Raw genomic sequence first — 21,179 nt, forward strand, 5'->3', positions numbered from 1 at the left:
TTAATTACTGCGTTCCGGTTTTGAAAGGTAAGCCGCCTCTCCCATTTATAATTTAAAAAATTATCTTTTAAGCCACGGTTGAGGCTAAAGTCTAAAGAAAAACAATGGTTGATGGTACAATAAATGATCGACATTTTAAGGGCGCGATCCCATTATGTCGTAACGTTTATTTATCGTTAGACGATTGTCGCGTCTAGCCTGTTCCCATATGACGGCTATCTGTCGTGACTGTGTCGTGGACGTTTATTTTATTGTTGAACGACTGTCGTGTCTAGCTGTTCCCACTAGATCGTGACGACAATTTATCGGTACACGGCAGCCGCCTTGTCGTTTGCACTACAGAATCGTTCGAAGCTGTGATTATCTGTTGTCACATTTTTATTGTAACGTTTTATTTATCGTCAGACGACTGTCGTTCAAGCACTGCCCATTGTCATGACAGTCTGTCGTTGTAACGTCAAAAAAGTCGTGAACAGTTAATCGTGTTGTATTATAAAATGAACAACTTCATTTAAATATCAAGTCACGACGAATTTCTTACTCATTCGTTGGATTCAATGAGTAGTAGAGTTAATATGGGACATTAATTTCAAGTATAATTTGCTTACCTATGAAATAAAGATGTTTTTGTTTCTTGATCTTGTTTAAAATTCAAAGATCGGCTAAGTGCGTAGTAGAACTAAATGGAAAAAACGGAAATAAAGAATAGTTCGAACGACGTGGTAAGTGTTAAAAAACTATAAGTTACTCAAATATGCGTTTTATTGGTGTGATAATTAGACTGTAATTACTGTTACAGGTATTTATTGACTAATTTGGAGCGGTGTTGTGCAAAATGTTGTAACTACAAACAGAAAACACTTTTTATAAAACTGGTTAATTGTAGCATAATATTGTATAACGCTTATTAACGATTATGTATAAAGCTCAGTAGGAGAAAGGATGCTTCTCGATCGTGATCATTACTGCGTTCTTGTTATATTAGTTATATGGAAAAACATGTATTCTTACACGTAGAAATATTTTATTGACAAAGAAAAGTAGGCGGTGACACAAATAAAATGTAGCATTATTTCCAGGCATGTATATATCAAGTTTTCCCTCTTAATTTTGACGAGGAACTCTGGTGGCCAGCAGCTGGTCTATGTGCGATGGTTAGTTCCATTCTCTGTTATACTTTTATTCAAAATTACAAAGAAATAAGGTAACGATTCGAGTTTTTACGGATCACATGGTCACGAGTAATGACAGATTGAGATGGCAAAATCATCCTTTTTAAAATGCTGACCGTTCACTACTTTTATTGCAGTTATTTCAAGGCATTAGTCAAAATCAAAACTGCTTAACATTACCTCAAATTCCTTAGATAATTCCGTAATCCGAGTATCTAGATTTGAACTGAATTCTAATTGTTGTGGTTTAGTTCGCATAATAATTACTTGGATATATATATATAGCATCATTACCTGCTATCGGAATAAAACGATCGGTAGAGCCAAGCAAAACCACCATATATACGACGAAATAAGGGCCATCCATCTACTGCTGGGCTGACCTGTGTCCGCATATTCCAAAAATATTTTGTATTTATTATAATAAAGATAATATTTCTAATAATGGGGACCTGTTTCATTCGGTGGGGTGGCGAAAACACATCTAATTACAAACTGAATCACATTTCATCGGTAATTAAATATTAAATACGTAATTTTTCAATTTTCGTCCATTATACAAAGCTCAAGTTAAACTGGTGGATTTGAAGTGAAACAATTGACGACACCCGTCAATTGCTTCGAATTCGGGCTGGCCAATCGGAGCGCGTTGTCACCGTAATGATTTGGCAGAATACTTTTCAAACAAATTAGATGACATTTCGTCTCTATTTCTGGTTATATACACGATGCAAACGATTTTTCATCTCGACTGTTTCGCAATTACCACAATTTCGAAATTTAATTACGCCATTGGTCTTGAAGTCATGTCTGTGACGAATTTCGTTCAATAGAAGTTTCAAATCACTTGTTGTATAAATAAAACATTGTATAACTGATGTGAAGGAGTTTGCAAGCATTGGAGTTCGAGTAGCAATTGAAGTTCAAAATAGGAGTACGATACTGGATTATAAAATAAATCTTTACAATTTTTTAATATTTTTTATGCATTTTGAAGTATGTTTTTGATATCCATAGTTTTTTGAGCGCTAACGTAATAATAAAACATAAGCGTTTCCCTCCTCCTCTGCCTGCTGCCTATAACCTTATTTTCTGCTATTATAAATAAAGATAAAAATAAAGTCGTATTGCAAAATATTATACTAAGTGTTAGATAAAGATGTATGGACAGACGACATGGCGATTCCACACAAATTTGATTCAAAGTGTATTCCATGGCAATTAAGTTTATTTCAAAAGAGCAATCCCTAGAGTTTCTTGCTCGTTCTTCGCAGGGAAGTCAGCGTAGTGAACGAGCAGTAGCTTAAATGTGACGTTTTCTATTGTAAATTTATCTTACCTGTGGAATAAATGATTCTTTGAATATTAAAAACTTTTTTTTTTCAAAATCATAAATATAAATCCAGGTAATAGGTAGTTACTTGTTACAAAATCCAATTACCTATAGTCTGTTTCAATCCATTTTAAACGAAATGTTAACAAAACTGTTTGGTTGAATTTCTAACGTAATCACTCGAATAAGTCGAATGACTTGATATCTCATCGGTTTTTCCAACAATATTCATTTGAATAACATCGTAGAATCCTATTTGGAAATTGCTAATCAAAAAGGGAGGTTACTTTTCAATTAAAGATGTATGAATAGTCTATGGTAGCATAGAGCTGTACGGAAAAAAAATCAGATCATGTGTTCAGGAATCGCATGTTACGACTGGCGAAATGGCGGCAAATAAAAACTTTTCTCACGCAACCGTAGTTTTTTTTTAATTCATACACAAACTAGAGTCGGCCCCAACTATCAAATCGTTCTATATCAAGTAACGTGTGAAATTTGTCATAATTGTTTGCCATTGACATTTCATTTCGAATGAAACTTAATCTCGAGTGATATTGGAATTGAGGTTAAATCAAATTGTTTTGTTTTTCAGAGATGTTCGAAATTTTAATGTAATAATAAAATCGAATTTCATGTTATTACTAAATTGTTCTAATAAAATAGTTTATATCTTCATAGAGGGTTTATGATACGTGTGTAATAAAAGCAATTGTGACGTAAAAAACACATGTGCTTGTATTACACGGTACCATGTAACGTAAGGTAGACTCACCTAATTCTCCGAAATTCCAAATCTGCTGGCTCCGCAATCTTCCAAGCTCCATGGAGGTAATTCTTGCAAATTCTACATGCCACCTCCCGCATCTCGTTCTCGGTGCCACACATTTGAAGCTTCTGCAGAATGGAGAAAAAATATTTATTATATTACTATCGAAAACCAATATTACCTAATTAGAAAACAATAACTGTTAATGTGTGTACACTGGGCGCTTCAACAGTGACAAGATATCTGTCTGATATCTTTTAGTGACGCCATTTTGTTTCTTTTTATTACAATAGCATTTTAAACTAAATAATTCATTAGATTTGTTTACAAACTATTTCACCAGAAGCTCTACTGCAGCTATCTAGAGATCTATGCACTGTAGCGACATTTTTAGGGTACAGAAAAATACTTCAAAATTTACAGGCAAAATTTCCTAAATATAGAGACACTATGCAAGGTGGTTTCACCTTGGAATTAGAACAATAATAAACCAGATTTCTTGTAACTTCTATTACTTAAAATTAAATTCCTCACAAAACAATACCATGCGCGAGACCGTCACCAAACGACATTACTGTCGCTCAGAAACGGATTGCTTTCATATAGCCTAGTTTTATAAGTATATATTACTTTTCAACAGTTTCGATACACGCATCCGTCACTCTAAGAGACGTATTCTAGAACTGTACTCAATGCTCAAGTCATGACTTGAGTATGATTCAAAGCACTAGAAATCATACTCAAGTCCTTGCCATTAGGGTTGTATTTCCAGTGCTTGAAATCATACTCAGATCCTGACTTGAGAATTGAGTAGAGTTCTAGAATACGACCCTAAGAGCGATGCAAAATTAAGCAGGGATGCAAACGCGATTAATACGCCATACACGTTTTAAATGAACTGATTTATTTATTTACAGTATTTACTAATTACACTTTTAAATTTACGATTAACAAAACAATGTGCATAAACCTATACAATTTTTCGTACATAATGATTCAACATAAGCGACTGTGTCGATGCAATCGCCTATAAATCACAAGTGTAATGTGTCTGAAAACCCCACACCAATTCTGCCCTCCTTGTAATAAATTTCGAAGACGTTGGTTCAAATCCAGCTGGGACGAAGGATTTTTTTCTAAGTGTTCGATCTAATTATAATAATTCAGAAGACTCCACGCCCACGATGCAAACCGTTGGGACAACGAGGCCGCCATATATAGTTGACAAGTGCCATGTACGTGTAGTTTCACTAGTAACAAATATAAAACACTTTGTTCCTATATAAACTACAGTCATTGATAAACAAAAGACATTCTCATATGCGTCAAGGTCATCTACGTAGTTTCGTGTCATAACATTGATGTTTCATGTAAATGTTTTGACTAACATGAGAGCTTCTTGTGAAAGAGTTCGTCCAGGGAAGTACTGCCACTTTATCCACACACAACGAAAGGGTTCAGGGGTCAAGCACGTTTTTGCTAATTACTGAAAATCGGGTTTTCTTAATAAATTTTATTTTTTCAATTAAATTATAAAACTGACCGAAAAAAATCCACCGATGTTAGAGGTGGAATAATTTCTTCAAATTTGAATGGTACCAGAGAACAATGAGATACCCCTTTTCAACAAAAAAAAAAAAAGAATCACAGAAATCGGTTCACAAATGTCGAAATAATCGCGTTAGGGCGCGTACCCATTATGTCGTAACGACAGATAGTCGTAAAGTTTAAAGTGTCGTGGCTTGTATATTTAAATGAAGTTGTTCACGCATAGAACAATACGATTAACTGTCGTTCACGTCTTTTTTGACGTTACTATGAGAGACTCGTGGCAATGGGAAGAGCTCGAACGACAGTCGTCCGATAACAATGTGATGGAGATTCTGTCGCGCAAACGACAAGGCGGCTACCGTGAAATGATAAATTATCGTCACGGTCTAGTGGGAACAGCTAGACACGACAGTCGTTCATCGATAAAATAAACATACACGACACAGCCACGACAGATAGTCGTGATATGGAAACAGGCTAGTCGCGAGAGTCATACAACGATAAATAAAACGTTACAACATAATGGGAACAGGCCCTAACAAACATACAAAACAAGTACAGTCGAAGCCAACTGCATCTGTGGCCGAACGGTCACCATGTTGGACGCAGAGGTCCTGGTTTCGGTTACCAGGCCTGGAGAAATATGTGTATGGCCTACATTTATTTATCTCGTGAGTTTGAGTTTAATTTGTGGTTGTCTATGTGTGTGTCCATAGCACCCGCAATACAGGGTTTCCCTAGTGCGGGGCTATGAGTGTGTTGCGTTATTATTATTATATGTTATTTGCGTTTTAAAGTCTATGTCAAATTTGGTTACAGTATAAGTAAATTATAAATAAATTCATTTATATGTTGCATTATCCTATTCTACCACACTATTCGTGAACCTCCTCCTTATTTCAAATCGGTGTAAAGTGACTGATTAGTAAAATAATATGCGTCTTGATATTCGGCCTACTATTCGGCCTTAATCCTTTTATTATTGACAGCGATAATATGCTAAATGTAAATAATGTACCAGACAATCACTGTAATAATCTAGCCTTATCGGTTTGGTTGAGTATCGTATTGGAACGATTAGACAATTCGGGCCCTGTGATAGTGTATCTAGATATTGTCAGGTGGAGGTTCTCAACGTACATGCTGCAGAGACAAGACTAGGCTTGTATAGTTCATGAACTATTATATATAAAAATCTACTTTTTAACCGACTTTAAAAAAGGAGGAGGTTCTCAATTCGTCTGTATGTTTTTTTTGTTTGTATGTTACGCGATAACTCCGCCATTTGTGAACTCAAATACTCGGTTACCTATCAGTAGTCTGAAATGACATTTTCCAGAAATAACGTGTAGTGTGTCCGAATGTGTGGTGCATTGGTCTGCACCGCTCACACACTCTCTCTCTCTCTCGCGCCCGACTTGCCTAACGTGTAGTGTGCCTTCAGACAGGGCCTTCCCTTTTGGAAATCGTAGATTATTGTTTTTCATAGGTTAAGGGGAAGAGAGTCTATAGTTAGTATTAAGTTTTGTTCATTCTGTAATGTTAAGGGTCTATCTATAGTTAGTATTAAGTTTTGTTTATTCTGTAATGTTAAGGGGGGAAGAGTTGTAGTGTATCCGAATGTGTGGTGCATTGGTCTGCACCGCTCACACATACTCTCTCTCTCTCGCGCCCGACTTGCCTAACGTGTAGTGTGCAATTATATAGAAATAAATCGCATTAATTAATTGCGCCGTCTTTTAATCATTACGACACAACATAACGTTTGGTCGAAAATTCATAACCTCGAAAGTAATTTTGAGAGGAAAATGTTTTTACTTTTAAACCTAACCTAATCGTGTCTTTACGATAAACATTCAACATATCCTGAAAGAACAACTATTTCGTTATAATTCGGTTTTCGGTGCAATGAAAATTCGAACAAACGTTATTTCGGACAAAAAATTGTCGATTTTGTGATAGGTTAGGTTGAATACTCTGTTGGTTTTGCCGGAAATAGAAAGTGGAAACTTAATTAGCACCTAGAATGCAAAGAACTATGTCACCGAAGTCGTCTAAAAATAACTATGCTAAAAAAGTCCAAGGCAAAGCTTTTTTTGTACTTCTTCTATAGCGATTACAGTCGTGCCTACTTTATCGACTAATTTAAGTACACATGTCCCCATGCTAAGTATGGCGTTTATCAAGTTATTACATTTGAGGTAAGGCTTGGTAATAAGCAGGGATCAGAATAGGTAGAGTATTTTTACCTAAACTCCGAGGAATATACAGTAAATGAGAACTGCGTTACGACAATATTTATTAGGTCCTGGACCTTTTCAGAATTCGGGAAATCACTTTAGGAACATTAAAAATTGACGTAATTGGGGACACTATATTTATCTTAACTTTGCGACGCACGGTGGGTCGGATCAGCGAAACATTGGATTTTTTTTCACGATACCTCTCTAAAAAAATGTCAATCGAGAGATCCTATTGTCCTAATTAAATATTGTCATATCACATTTTGCCATATTTGTAATAGTTTAATAGGAAAAAAACAAAATGTGTATTTTTTGGATGGGACAATACCTTTAGTGCCCCATCGTTACAAAGTCTTAGTCGATCTAGTCTTGGAATCACTACAGACGTATTATTAGACCTATCTTCTATAGATTTGCACATCAAACGCTCGCCCAAACCTGCCTATTCACTACTTATACTGCCCTCGTAACGAGAAAAGGCACAACTGTGCGTACTTTACACAGCAGTTGTGCCTTTTTTCCGTTACGAGGGCAAAATACGCGTCTGAGGTAAAAAAACTCTACCTATTCCGATCTCTGGTAATAAGGCTACAGTGATAGTGCCCCTAAAATCTTTGCGATTTAAAGCTCTGAGTGGCACTGCAACTATTACGGATAGGCGTGTCCCTTACCACCAGGCGCACAGCTTCTTCGTCCTGTTACTTGGTATTATTAAAAAACGCGATGCGAAACTTAAAATGGTAACAGAATGAAATCACTAAAATTATATTCTCGTTTATAAATGGATAATTATTATGTATAAAGAAAAATAATTACATTATTCGCAATAAGATCGCATGAGATATGCGTTCAGTATTTTTTTGAACTTTCAAATCATGTTTTTTCAACGACAGTGCTTGGTTTCAAGAACGATGTCATAAATTATTATGTTACGACAAGGTATGGCATTTGGCAACATTGGAGATTTCTCATAAAATTCACATTTTATTGGTTGTTTTCTTTGTAAAATTAAAAATAAGGTATTTAATTAATAACTATTGTAACTATAGTGAAAAAGTAGGGTGGTTTGCATCAATATTAGACATAACTGGTTGAAGACTGTGTACCACCTCAGTCAACCGTGACCATGGGACCTGTAAAGGGCCCGAAACGTCGGTTTGTTTGAAAAAACAAATATACGCGATTTAAATCCGGAAAAATAGTTTAATTTCCTATATAAATAAAGTCTTAAGACCTTTAGAGTCTTAAAAATGTATATAAAAGGATTTTCATTTCTCTTATAATCTATTTCGCCGACTAACTCCGTAAACACGGTTGGATACCGGTATCTGGGGGTCTACTCTCGATCTCCGTCCGACATCCGTCCGAAACAATTACTGTCAAATAAGTAACATTCGACAAAATTAAACGACAAGAATCAAGTATGAAGCTTCATTCGCATCACGCGTCTTTTCATTTGGTCAAGTATTGCTTTATTTGGCAGTAATTGCTTCGGACGGAGATCGAGAATAGACCCCCGTATCCCAATCCGAAACGAACGTTCAACTCGGAATGTTCTGAATAGGTCGGAGAGCGTCCTTCGATTCGAGAATCCAATCAAACGATTTCGATTGGAACGAGTCGGTTAAAATATCGGGGAGTTCTGAATCAGGCTCCTGCGGCTTGATTTTGATTGCCTCTCCCAATCGGAAACTGCGTCTTTTCCGAGTCGAGGCGCGTAATTGCGTTTTACAACTGGCCGATCGGAAACTCCATTGACTTACAAATAAATGGACGACGGGTCTAATACAAAAACCATGAAAAAAATGTCCCAAGTCAACCTATTTAAACGTAGTGACATGTAAAGGAATATGAAAAAGCTAAAACGTTGAATTTAAATTGTAATGTCATCGCAGTACTGTCTAATTTTGCTTGCTTCGCTGTCAGTCGAACAAACGAAAACTAAAGCGTGAATGCGTGAATAGATTTTAACGCCCTATAGGGCGTTAAAATTCGGACACTTTTTAGCGCGGACCCGACGTCCATATAATTGTAAGTCAATGTTTAACTCACAAATTAGAAAGATGTAGTAGAAATCGGGTTCATCTTCTCGCTCAGAAACCCAAATCAGTACGCAGGTGTATACCTTATCCGAGCACAATTTTTATTATCTTCTTCATTTAGGTGTAACATCTTCTATCGGAAGTCGGGTATAATTATAGCCATTTGGGCCCAAGAAGTTGCAACTTGGAAGAATTCGGTATAACGCATCTTGGACCACAGCAAGATTGTATAGCTATATGGTTTTTGTTACAGCCACGGCCTCTGCGGTCCTGGATGTTTCCTTACACAAGAGAGTATTTTCCATCCCGCATATTTTTCGTCTCTATACAATTCATAGAGTACTAGTTAATGCCCGCGGCTTTTGTTTGCATAGAATACGTACTCTGAGTAGCTTACTGTACTAAACTAACTTTCATCCCCTATTTTACCCCCTTTAAGATTTATTTTTGTGACAAAAGGAAGTCTATATCATTCTAATAGGTCGCATCTATCTCTATGCCAAAATTCGTCAATTTTGGTTCAGAGGTTTAGGCGTGAGTTAGGACGCGTTCCCATTATGCCGTAACGTTTTACTTTTCGTTGGACGACTGTCGTGTCTAGCTGTTTTCACTGGATCGAGACGACAATTTATCAGTTCACGGCAGCCTTCTTGTCGTTTGCACGACAGCAACGTTTGAAGCTGCGATTATCTGTTGTCGCATTTGTATCGTGACATTTTATTTCTCGTCTGACGACTGTCGTTCTAACACTTCCCATTGTCAAGACAGTCTGCCGTGGTAATGTGAAAAAAGTCATGAACGACAGTAAATCGTGTACTATATGCGAACAACTTCATTTAAATATACAAGTCACGACACTTTAAACTGCACGACTATCTGTCATCACGACATAATAAGAAAGCGCCCTAACTTTTACTTTTGCAATATTAGTTTGAATGGACATAAGTAAAAAAATCGCAGGACAATTTTTAATTTTTAATTCAAGTTTTTATGTCGACAAGGGCATCCTATGTTACTCATCCTGCGTAGCTTATTTATAGAAAATTCTTTGAATTTTATTAAATTGTTATCGAATGATAATGGCGAGGTTTGTTCTTGATGAAAGATAGAGACTTTATCGTGTAATACATATGTAGATTTATTGATATAAGGATAGGCATTATTAAGGATAATATTAAAGTAAAACTTCCGTTTAGACTTTAGACGCACGAATTTCATAATTAGTATAGAACAAAAAATCTTTTAAAATATGTCTAAGTAAAAGAAAAAACATCAATATCCTGGAGCAAATGTTCTAGAGTTCATTCAGGTCAGTTTTCTTTATCTAATTTCGGTGGCAGTTTCCATTATATAAATTTCTTTATTGCACCAAATAAAGACAACAGAAATATTAGATTAACAGAAAGCGAGCAAAGATGACTTATCTCTAAAAGAGATCTCTTTCAGCCAACCTAGGGCAGTGAGAGCTAAGGTTATAAGCATGCAATAGCGTGCAAGAGAGAGTAAGAACAAAAGCACAAAAATAAAAAAATACCATTACTTACATAAATATTAAAATGAATCATAATAAATAGCATCAATATGTAAATAGTGTAATATATACACATAGGTACACATATACATTAATAAGTATGTGAAAAAAATACAGTAAGATGAAGAGAGTTCAGCAAGAAAGAGCGCTTTCAACCTTTTCTTGAAAGAAGCGATAGACGGGCTAGACTGGATATGGGAAGGGAGTCTGTTCCACAAATGCGTTGCAATTGCCAGAGTAGTACTGCCATCATATCTTATTCTAGGTCTAGGTCTTATGGTGCTGGTGAAATTACAGGGTGACGGGCGCAGTGGTAGTGCCCCTCAGATCAGATCCCAACCAGGCGCAAGATTTGTTCGTCCCGTCACTTGATCTTACAAAAAAAATTATAAAAGGATTGCATATAACACTTTCGAATAAATTAAAATAATGAAACGTAACGAATATTTAGAGATTATTTATGGTAACGACTTTGTATCTGTTATGTAACATTTTGAGGTATTATCCAATAAAATAATTTGTATTTTAATAATTTCACAAATATAGTAACGTTATTCTGGTCAGGAACACAGTGACGCGTTTAAGGAGACTTTTAATTAGCAAAAATACATTGTTTTTTTAAAATGTTTCCGTTCAGTATCGAGTACCATCGGTGATGAAAGAGACTTGGTCTTTTAAGGCCTTTTGAAAAACCTCGACTAATTTTTAACGCCTCACGTCTAGTCTAGTCATTTAACCCGCAAAACTGAAGACTAATTCGAGTCGAAGTATTTTAACCTAAGGAAGCTTAATTAGAGGACTAAAACGACTAAAAGGACTAAAAACACTAAAACGACTGGCGCCTCTTAGCCTCGGGAGTCGCGAGTCATGAGCCGTATAGCGTGATTTTATTTCTACCCACAAGGTATTTACTTTACGATTTTTATTATAAGTAAATAAACGTGATTATTTTTACATACTACTTACTTCATTTTTATTTATAAACTTCGGGTTTAATACGACATAAAATAGGTATAAGTCCTTTGCAAACAACTCGAGTCGTTTAAGTTAAAACGCCTTAAAAGACTCTCTGTCATGACCAAGTACCATACACAATAGACTTTTGGTTCAGAGCTAAAAAGAGCGTCTTTGTCATTGACTTACAAATAAATAGACGACGGGTCTAATACAAAAACCACGAAAAAAATGTCCAAGTCAACCTATTCGAAATTTAAATTGTTATGTCATCGCAGTATCGCGCTGTCCGTAGAACAAATGAAGACTAAAGCGGAGTGTCGCGCTCTGTATACGATTTTAGCGCCTTACAAGTGCGGACACTTTTTAGCGCGGACCCGACGTCCATATAATTGTAAGTCAATGGTCTTTGTGATATGATTTAATATTTTACGATAATATACTTCAATACTTAATTATAACAATTGCCACCGAAATTAGGTAAATATAATTGATCTGAAAATTACCCCTTAATAGCATAAAAATGTATATATTTATAAAAAAATATATTTTGTTATTATTATTAATTTTATTTTCTTTGTTAATAGGATATATAGATATTTACATAATATAGTACTAGAATAGTTTTATTTGAGATTTAAGAATTATCTTATTGTATAAACTGTATTTTGCTCCGTGTAAGGTTTTTGGAGATTTTATTTGTTAATGTTGCCCTCTGTGCATTCTTGCTGTGCCCAACAGGGTCCCAAAACTCTAATTTAAGCGTGTCCGCCTGCTACATTGTAAACTTTTCGGAATGCAATAAAGTATTGAGTAAAAAAAAACTTGTAACTTAAAAAGTATTAAACAGAGATTCTTATGCTTTTGTTGAAACGGAAGAGTAATTTTATCTTTATCATATGTATTTAAAATTGCAACAAAATTCCGATTATAATAAGATAATGATAGTGGTCGATATAAAAAGAAATAGATAGTACATAATGATGTATAACTGTTGCGGTGCTAACTCATTGAAAATAACGGTTGCTATACAATTTTAGAGTATTATCTAGAGATATCCAGTTCTTACCTTTTTTGTGACACCACGTGACGGGGCGAACGAGTCGCGCGCTTGGTGTTAAGGCGCGTTCCCATTGTACTGTAACGCTTTATTTATCGTTTGACGACTGTCGCGTCTAGCCTGTTCCCATATCACGACTATCTGTCGTGACTGTGTCGTGGACGTTTAGTTTATTTGAACAAGTCATGCCTGATGGTAAGCTACACGCCTGTCCATAACAGTTGAAGTGGCACTCAGAGCTTCAAATCTCAAAGACCTGATCACTACCACTGCGCCCGTCACCCTGAGACATTAGTTGACAAGTCCCATGCGCCTGTAATTTCATTAGCTCCTGTACCCTTTTAAAGTTAAAGGAGCTCTACTGCTTACAAAGCAGCTAGCTCTAGCTCTTCCCATTGTCACGACAGTCTATAACGTCAAAAAAGTCGTAAACGACAGTTATCGTGTACTATAGAATAGAATTATTTATTTCGGACCATGATCCATAACAATGTTAGTAATACAGTAAATTTTTCTTACGTGCTATGGTTAGTACAATACAAAATTACTTAATTTTAGTGAAAAGAACTGAAAGTCTAGACCACTACCCTACGCACGTGTAGTTGCACCCAATGTAGTTTGTAGGGGCAGTCCAGCCTATTGGCAACAACGGTTAGGATGCTATTAGCGCTGCCGCGCACACGCATCATAAGTGAGGCAGGCTTCTTGCGCATAATGGCATGAAAGCCATCTGTGTGCGGCTCCGTGAACATGCGGATGCACTACAGTGTCGCGGCAGCCCCATCAGCATCCTAAAAGCGTTGTTATATTGCACCCTTAATGTATTCAGGGTTCTCTGCGTATACTTCACTCACAGGCTGCTTGTGTAAAAGTTTTGGCAATATGCTTTAAATAATGAAATCTTTACATCTTTGGTGCAACGAGCAAACCTGCGGTGCTGAGCAAACTATAATGTGAACAACTTCATTTAAATAAACAAGCCACGACGCTTTAAAATGCTCGACTATCTGTTGTCACGAAATGTATTAATCCTCATCGCTTAGCGACAGAAATAGGTAAGGTGGCAGTACTTCCCTGAATTTTTCATAAGGAGCCCTACTGCTACTTTTCCCATTTAACATGGTCAGGACACCTGGATCCTGAACCTAGAAGTTCCAAGTCTAATAAGCTGCAATACTGTTTGAGGACACATAAATATTGAACATTTTTCAATGTTACAGGCGTTGTAATTAGAAAACGGGGGTAGTCCCATCTGATCGTCTCAACTGATCCAGCGCCAATTTTAAATCCCAACTGATCCCTTTTCTACTTTGCATCCTAACGGATCCCCTCACTGTATTTGTAAGGTAAGTACAGTCAAGAGCAAACTAAGTTTTGAAATCAAATATTCATTTATTGAGTAATAGTGATCAAGTGACATAATTATCACAGAAAATATATGTTACAAAAATCAGTGTTAAGTAGTATTTAAGAAAATAATAAAGGGTTAAGGAACTTGGCTATAGTTAATGTTCTTCATTTCTATTAAAGTAAATAAAATCCAGTACAACCCCCAAAAAATATTTTCTTGTTGACTGTACCACAGTACCTACCAAATATAAACTTATAAGTACCAGGGTACCAGGTGGGAACAAATTAATTATTCTTGATCCCTCGCATTGGCGATCCGATGCGTAAAGAAAATAATGTAAAATAAAACGGATCCCCGGGGGGATCGGTTTTTAGGGGATCGGATAGGAATTACTCGAAAACGGTACGCCAATGTCTCAGTTGCGCTGGCCTCTTTCTTTGAGTCAAACAGTCGAGAAAGAATCCCTCTGTGGCCTCTGTGGCCAAACGATTACCATGCTAGATAGTCATGCTAGAGGTCCCGGGTGCGATACCCGGGCCGGGAGAAATATTTGTATCGCCTACAGTTATTTATCTCGTGAGTTTTGGTGTAATTTGTGGTTGTCTATGTTTGTCCATGGCTCCCGCGACACAGTGTTTCCCTAGTGCGGGGCTATAAGTGTGTGAAATAAAAAAAAAATCTAATAACTCTATCACAAAATCTATGATTAGCTAAACAGGTGTTCATTATCGACCGGATACAATTTCTTTAGAAAATCTAATTTTATCATTATTTAGATAAAATTGTACTGTTTGATTACAATTAAGCTGTTTAGAAGCTTACAAGCTTACATGTGATTGGGATTTTAATCATTGATTAATATTTAACAGGTGTCATATTTCATAGTCATCATGCGGCATCATTAATGGTCTGATACTCAGGTCATTTTGCCTTAAGTTCACCTGTAATGGTGCTGCTGGTGCTGGTGGCGTTCTGTGGTAGCCTGGTCCAAGGGTAGTAATAGCCTCCGCAGCCCCCGCTGTTTCTGTACGTCTTACTTAGCAAGTTTTAGCAGTTGAAAAGACGAAAGTCCGGTTTATAGGAATTTATTAGTACAACAACAATATTAATATCTTAAAATGTAAACGGTTCAAAAATAAGAAAGTAGATGTTTTCGCTACCGCGATCGCGCAGAGAGTCACCGTGGAGCACGAAGCAAAAATATACGATACAAGTGGAGAGAGGCGATACAAAAAGGTGGGATGACGGTGTAAGGAGGTCGCACCGTCACACACCTTTTCCCTGAATTGCTGTTGAAGTATGGAATCGGCTTCTGTTTTTAACTGACTTCAAAAAAGGAGGAGGTTCTCAATTAGACTGTATTTTTTTTTTGTATGTATGTTACGCGATAACTGTGAACCAATTTTGATGACAATTTTTTTGTTGGAAAGTTGGTATGTCAGTGTTGGTCCCATTTAAATATGAAGAAAATGTTCCATCTCTAAGGGTGGTAAACTAGGGGACGAATCCGGCTTCGCGCGCTTTCCGATAACCGATTTCTATAAAACTTGGCAAGTACATGTACTTTCACAAACATTTGAGGTCGGCCTTTTTTCATCTTTTAAATCTAGCATAGCACTGCAAACAAGATCCGGTGCCCCACAACAAAACCTAGTAAGTAATCTAGACAAAATTTTACAGGAGAGTCCAAAAACACAAATCAAGGTCGCCCTTTACTTTAATGTGAAAAAGTAATGAGTATAGGTAGAGTACTTATTAACATACATATTGATGTCACAAAATGATCACAACTTATATACTACATAATATTTTATAAATTTAGTAACTTAAATGTTTATGTACATAATCGCACTGTTAATACAATAGTGTGTTAACTCAAAAGGTGAATTTTCTCAGAATCGACGAAAAACTAAACTAAATTTATGTTTAAGTTATTTCCTACTTGCCAAATATACATATTTAAAAATAAAAGAGAAACAATAATTTCATATTTTTGAATAAGGACTATTTTGGCCAGAACTCGCTCACATAAACCGTGTCTCATTTTATGTTAAGTACTTATGTAGATATCTTTTAGTTTTTACAATATTCTAACGACGGTTGTATTGACGTGTAGATAATCAAATTTTACGTTCAACAATGGTATAGTCTTGAATTTCACACATTTTGAGTTATAACACTATTGTAATAGCAGTGCAATATGTAAAGTTACTGTAGCAGCCAGAATCGAAACACAAAATAAACATTTGTTAGGCATTTGGTTTCGTTATTGCATTAGAAAATTTGCAACAAAACTTGATTCAGTTTGACTAATTAAATCAATAAAACAACCAAGATTTTCAGTATCAGTAAAATTCCACAATCCACTAATTGCCAACTCAAATACCTAGTAAGACATTTTAACTGCTTTAAAATCTAACAAGAGAGTCAAATACTTGCCATGTTTTGAATTGGTTAAAGTGACTTAAAAGGTATTTGACTGATCACGAACTAGATTAGGTGTGCCCTCATTAGGTCTTTAAAGTTTCGAAATCTCTGATAAATTGTAGAATCTTGAAGCGGCTGTCACCGCCATCAGGTGGGTATTTACTATGGGAGTAGTAATGCATTAACAAAGGATTTAAAAAAAAAGCCCCTTACTAGGTTTTGCTTTGTAGCAGCCGAGATTTCAAACATTATATCATCGTCTTAGGCTCCACTCACATAAAAGTACTTTGACTTTGACTTTTAGTTGAGTGAGAAAATCCTCGTATGGAGATTTCTATGTAATTTTGTAATGTAGAAGATAATAATGTGGTGTAAAATGTAGTAAACGCAATAATGTTTGTAGTTAGCATTGTTAAATTATAGCTCTTTCCGATTACTATATTACTTTAAGAATACATATATTTGAGCAAGAAGTTTATATAAGTTTTTCTTCAATAAAAATCAGTAACAAGAAACTATGTGAAAACGCGTATGGGTATTCACTGTGTAGAAATGGCACTAAATAGGGTGTGCTGGTGTCAACTCATATTGGAGGCCAAGAGCCATTTCATGTCGCTGAGCTGACCAGAAGGGTAAATCCGTATTGATGCTTGAAATTCGAAATTGGACAAGCAACACTTTTAGTTATATATTGAGTTACATATACCCTTGGAATCGGCTAATCGGCTGATTCCTATGGTATATACATATAATTCCATATGACCCGTACGTATGACAAGTGTTGCTTATCCCATTTTGCCTTTCAATCGTCGATATGTTTTTTGACAAGTTAGTGGAGAATTATTATTTTTTACATATCTTTGCAATTGTCTAAACTGTGAATGTGAAAGTATCTAAAACGGAAACAACAAAAAACAATGTACAAAGCTGCGCACAATAGTTTTTTTTGTTTATTCGGCGGGAAAGTAAGAAAAAGTATATTCTCACCTCTGCAGCAAACACAAGCCAAGTCAAGATCTTGCAATTAGCCTTTTTATAAAAGATTTCTATTCTATACTATTGTAATATACACACACTGGAATATTTAGCAGAACATAAGCAAAAACCCTCAAAATAATGCAGTCCTTTTTTCGAAAGCTGGCCGGTTATTTTGCTATTTTACTTAAGGTCTAATTTGCAAATAAAAATTTTCGATTCAATATTTTTAATTTGTTTTAATTTCGGAGTATACAGGTGTCAAGTGTTTGGAGGATGATTATGCTTTGTTGAAGCTTGGGTAAACTTTATTTGAAAAAGTTATAAAAATATCAATTCAATAAACATTTAATTAATACAGCAAATAGCGACATCTCCGCCAGGACTGGTAGCTGTAAAGGTACTAACTGGATGATAAATCTGCAATAGATTTCTCATAGATGGCGCTACGACTAAAAAGTCGTTGAAAGACCACAAAGACACGACGCAAGCACATAGAAAAATTCGTGAGGTCCGTTGGTTCGTTCCGTGGCTTAGTTGGTATAGCGTCTGGCACGGTATGCAAGAAGACGTCGGTTCGAATCCGACCGGATCGAAGGATTTTTTTCTGAGTGTCCGATCTATGTATTAATAATTATAACAAACTAGTGGAGTAATTTCACAAAAAATAATTCAATATCAATTCAATAAAAATTTAATTAAGTAAGTTTATTTTGTAAAACACGAGTTTTATTTTTATTTATAAAATTATTATTCACATTCACAAATTAATTTGTTTAGCAAACATAAATGGTGGGACTTGAAACTTAGGCGTGTTATAAAAAATGAATTGGTGAGGAGGAGAAACGACCTGTGAAAGGTAGCTGGCGAGAAATGGATGTAACAAGCTGAGGACCAGGCGAAATGGCGCACATTGCGAGAGGCCTATGTCCAGCAGTGGACTGCGATTGCCTGATGAAGATGATGTATAGAACTGACAAGTGCTTAAGAGCTTATTTTAAAACACAAAAATTTTTTAAATTACTTTTCGTTTAAAAATCTATTTCCTCTATAAATGATCTATGGTGTAAGGGTTTATATTTTCGCTCTGCCATTACTCATAAAAACACGCTAAACTTACGTCATTAAGAGGATAATACCACATTTTATCCTCCATTAAAAATTAAGTTGCAGAAAAATATATAAATACATTCTGACGGATTCAACTGACGGACTTTTAAGGAACAAAGTCGTTTACAAATTGAGGTAAACAATGTTTACAATGTTTGTCAAGGCTAAGTAAGAAATATCAGAGCGCAAAATATAAAAGAAAATTCATAAAAACTGTGCATTATTAAAGAAGACTTAAAGATATAATTGCAACACAAATCCGCAAAAACTTAATAAAATCTGCTTCCAAGGCGACAACAAGGCTATTTATTATCAGTTACGGGCATTATTTCCTATAAATAAGGCTGTAAGAAAGAAAATCCATAGGATATAACACCGATGCAAAAGCAACAACATTTTTGGTTAATTATAATGATATCTTACCAAAAGGTCGCTTTTATTCATCTCCCTGCAAATGCTTAAACAATTACGAATTCGACTCAATGTGTTTTTAATGAAAAACGACATTAGATTTTGAATAAAAATCACTCGAAAACGCTCTAGAACAAACAACACTGATTTTTTGACTTGACAGGTTCCCGGTTTTCAGTATTGATTTGACTTTTCGATGAAAGTGTTGCCTTGTTATGGAAAATTTGTCCCTATTTCCCAATATTTTAGACAGAAATAGGAAATAGGCCAAGTTTAAGGTCATAAACACTAGCCTCGTGCTTTTTTTAAACATCCGATTCGGATTTCCGTTAGTTTATCCGATGTATACGTAGTTATTTGTAAATAAAAATAAAGTTTAGTAATAAAAAAGAAGTTGATAATGACAATAATAAAACAAAATAAATTTTCTGAAGTCTATAAATGTTATTATTCGTATTTTAAAAAAACATTCAAACAATTCTAACAATGTGAAGATACGGCACGTATGGTTTAACACAGATTTAATTTTTTGTAATTAAAAGTATACAATTGCTAACATGTTTATATTCACATGCAGTTCAATGTTGTGTAATTATTTATTATTCTTATGCAGACTTATCACTGGTCGTACGACATACGTCACCGGGTGGCACGATTATAGCGAAAATACAAAAAAAGTGCACAAAGTCAATAAAGGCGCATAAAAAAAATCAGCAAAAATAAGTTTACCTTCGCCATTTTTCCCTCCTTTCCAGTCAAAAATTTGATAAATAACAATATTTATTTAATTACAAAAACACACAACAATGCAATTTTTAAATGACGACCGAACAGCGCAAGTTATAAATACGTACTGACTGATCCGAACAACGTGTAGTTGTAAACCTGGTGACGTAGAGAAATTCGATAGGGTGGTATGATCTGCTTGTTTCAAAGTACGAAAGAGACGGACAATTTCGTTTTGCACGAGGTTTTGCGAACTTTGACGATATGCAACCCTTGTTATGACGTGTGACGTGTTTTTAAGACAGATACAGGAAACCTGTTCAATCTTCACTGAAATACCTGTGATATGAATAATCGTGAAACACTGATTAAACGTTAAACGGTAAACTTGAAATTATATACTATATTGTTACAGTTTTAAATGTAAAGAAAGCTAAACGACATTATTGAAGGTGCTTAGTACAAATAATTTATTTTTTATTTGCAATACCATAGCTACTGTGATAATATGATAACAACATGGTTTTCTACATCTAATTTTACCATAAATGTATACTATACTTATATATACTTTGTAGTAATAATCTTATTTGCATATTTATTACCGTGGTATTGTTTTGTTTGCGTATGATTATTTGCACAGATGAATCGTAAATTAAATTATTACGTATGTAAATAACTTTTATGAATCAAAATCGAGTCATCATTTTTTTCTCACAAACTGTGAATGTTTGTGTATTATTTACACGTACTTAGGTAGGTACGTAATTAACGTGTCAGAGATTTCACTATCATTATGTAATTATTATTTTAACAATTTGTATACAAAAGTCTTATTGTGCGTTTACGGTAGCATGAAAATTTGGATTTGATATAAATTGTCTTGTTTATATATGAATATTTATGTAAATAATCTGTTTACATAATATGTTGTATTGTTTCTTTGTAGAGCATTGAACTAACTGTTTTATTACGTAATTTCAGTTTATTTTACAATTAGGCATATTTACATACAATCGAATAACATTCTTAAAATTACTTATTTTGTAGTCAATTACTTTCATTTATACAAATGTAGGATAGACTCTTAACAAGGTGTAAATAACAACAATATTATAAAAGATATTGTACAAGTGATGCCTGAGTTCATTAGAAGCTGTGTTGCAAGTTGTTTTTATTCAATTCATAATGCATATATTTTATTTTTCGTTAAGTGTAAATGACCTTTACAGGAAAAAGATTGTTAGGTTTCCATTGAGTTCAAGAAAGTATAGGAAGTTTGTCATATTATGATTTAGTTTTTCCTTAAAGAGTAAGGGGACATTGTATATACTGGGTGCTGGACTCTAGAACTTAAATAATTTGTATATTTTATATTTTTTTCTTAATCAAGCTTATTTAGAATATTATTTTCTTTATTTAATGCCTTGTAAATACATGATAATAAGACAATTATGGTCAGACAGAATGTAAAAAACAAGGTAATAAGGAAAAACATACTAAAAATTTTTATGGTCGATATAA

At 34.9% G+C, this 21,179-nt stretch overlaps 1 protein-coding gene across 3 annotated transcripts in view; it reads right to left on the reverse strand.

The window, feature by feature from the left end:
• Window positions 1-18,977, reverse strand: part of LOC113225698 (choline/ethanolamine kinase) — a 56,909-nt gene extending 37,932 nt beyond the window's left edge. For all 3 annotated transcript variants that reach the window (XR_003310035.1, XM_026458100.1, XM_026458099.1), the window contains exons 1-2: window positions 18,942-18,977; window positions 3,281-3,402 (exon numbers count right to left, since the gene is read on the reverse strand). Coding sequence is in view for 2 of the 3 variants with exons in the window: in XM_026458100.1 (XP_026313885.1) it covers window positions 3,281-3,402; window positions 18,942-18,962 (143 nt within the window). In the remaining variant the exon portion in view is untranslated. The remainder of the gene's footprint in view (window positions 1-3,280; window positions 3,403-18,941) is intronic.
• Window positions 18,978-21,179: the final 2,202 nt, after the last annotated feature.

The sequence above is a fragment of the Hyposmocoma kahamanoa genome, unplaced genomic scaffold (assembly GCF_003589595.1).
Source record: "Hyposmocoma kahamanoa isolate Upper Pololo Valley unplaced genomic scaffold, ASM358959v1 170, whole genome shotgun sequence".
Lineage (NCBI taxonomy): Eukaryota > Metazoa > Arthropoda > Insecta > Lepidoptera > Cosmopterigidae > Hyposmocoma > Hyposmocoma kahamanoa.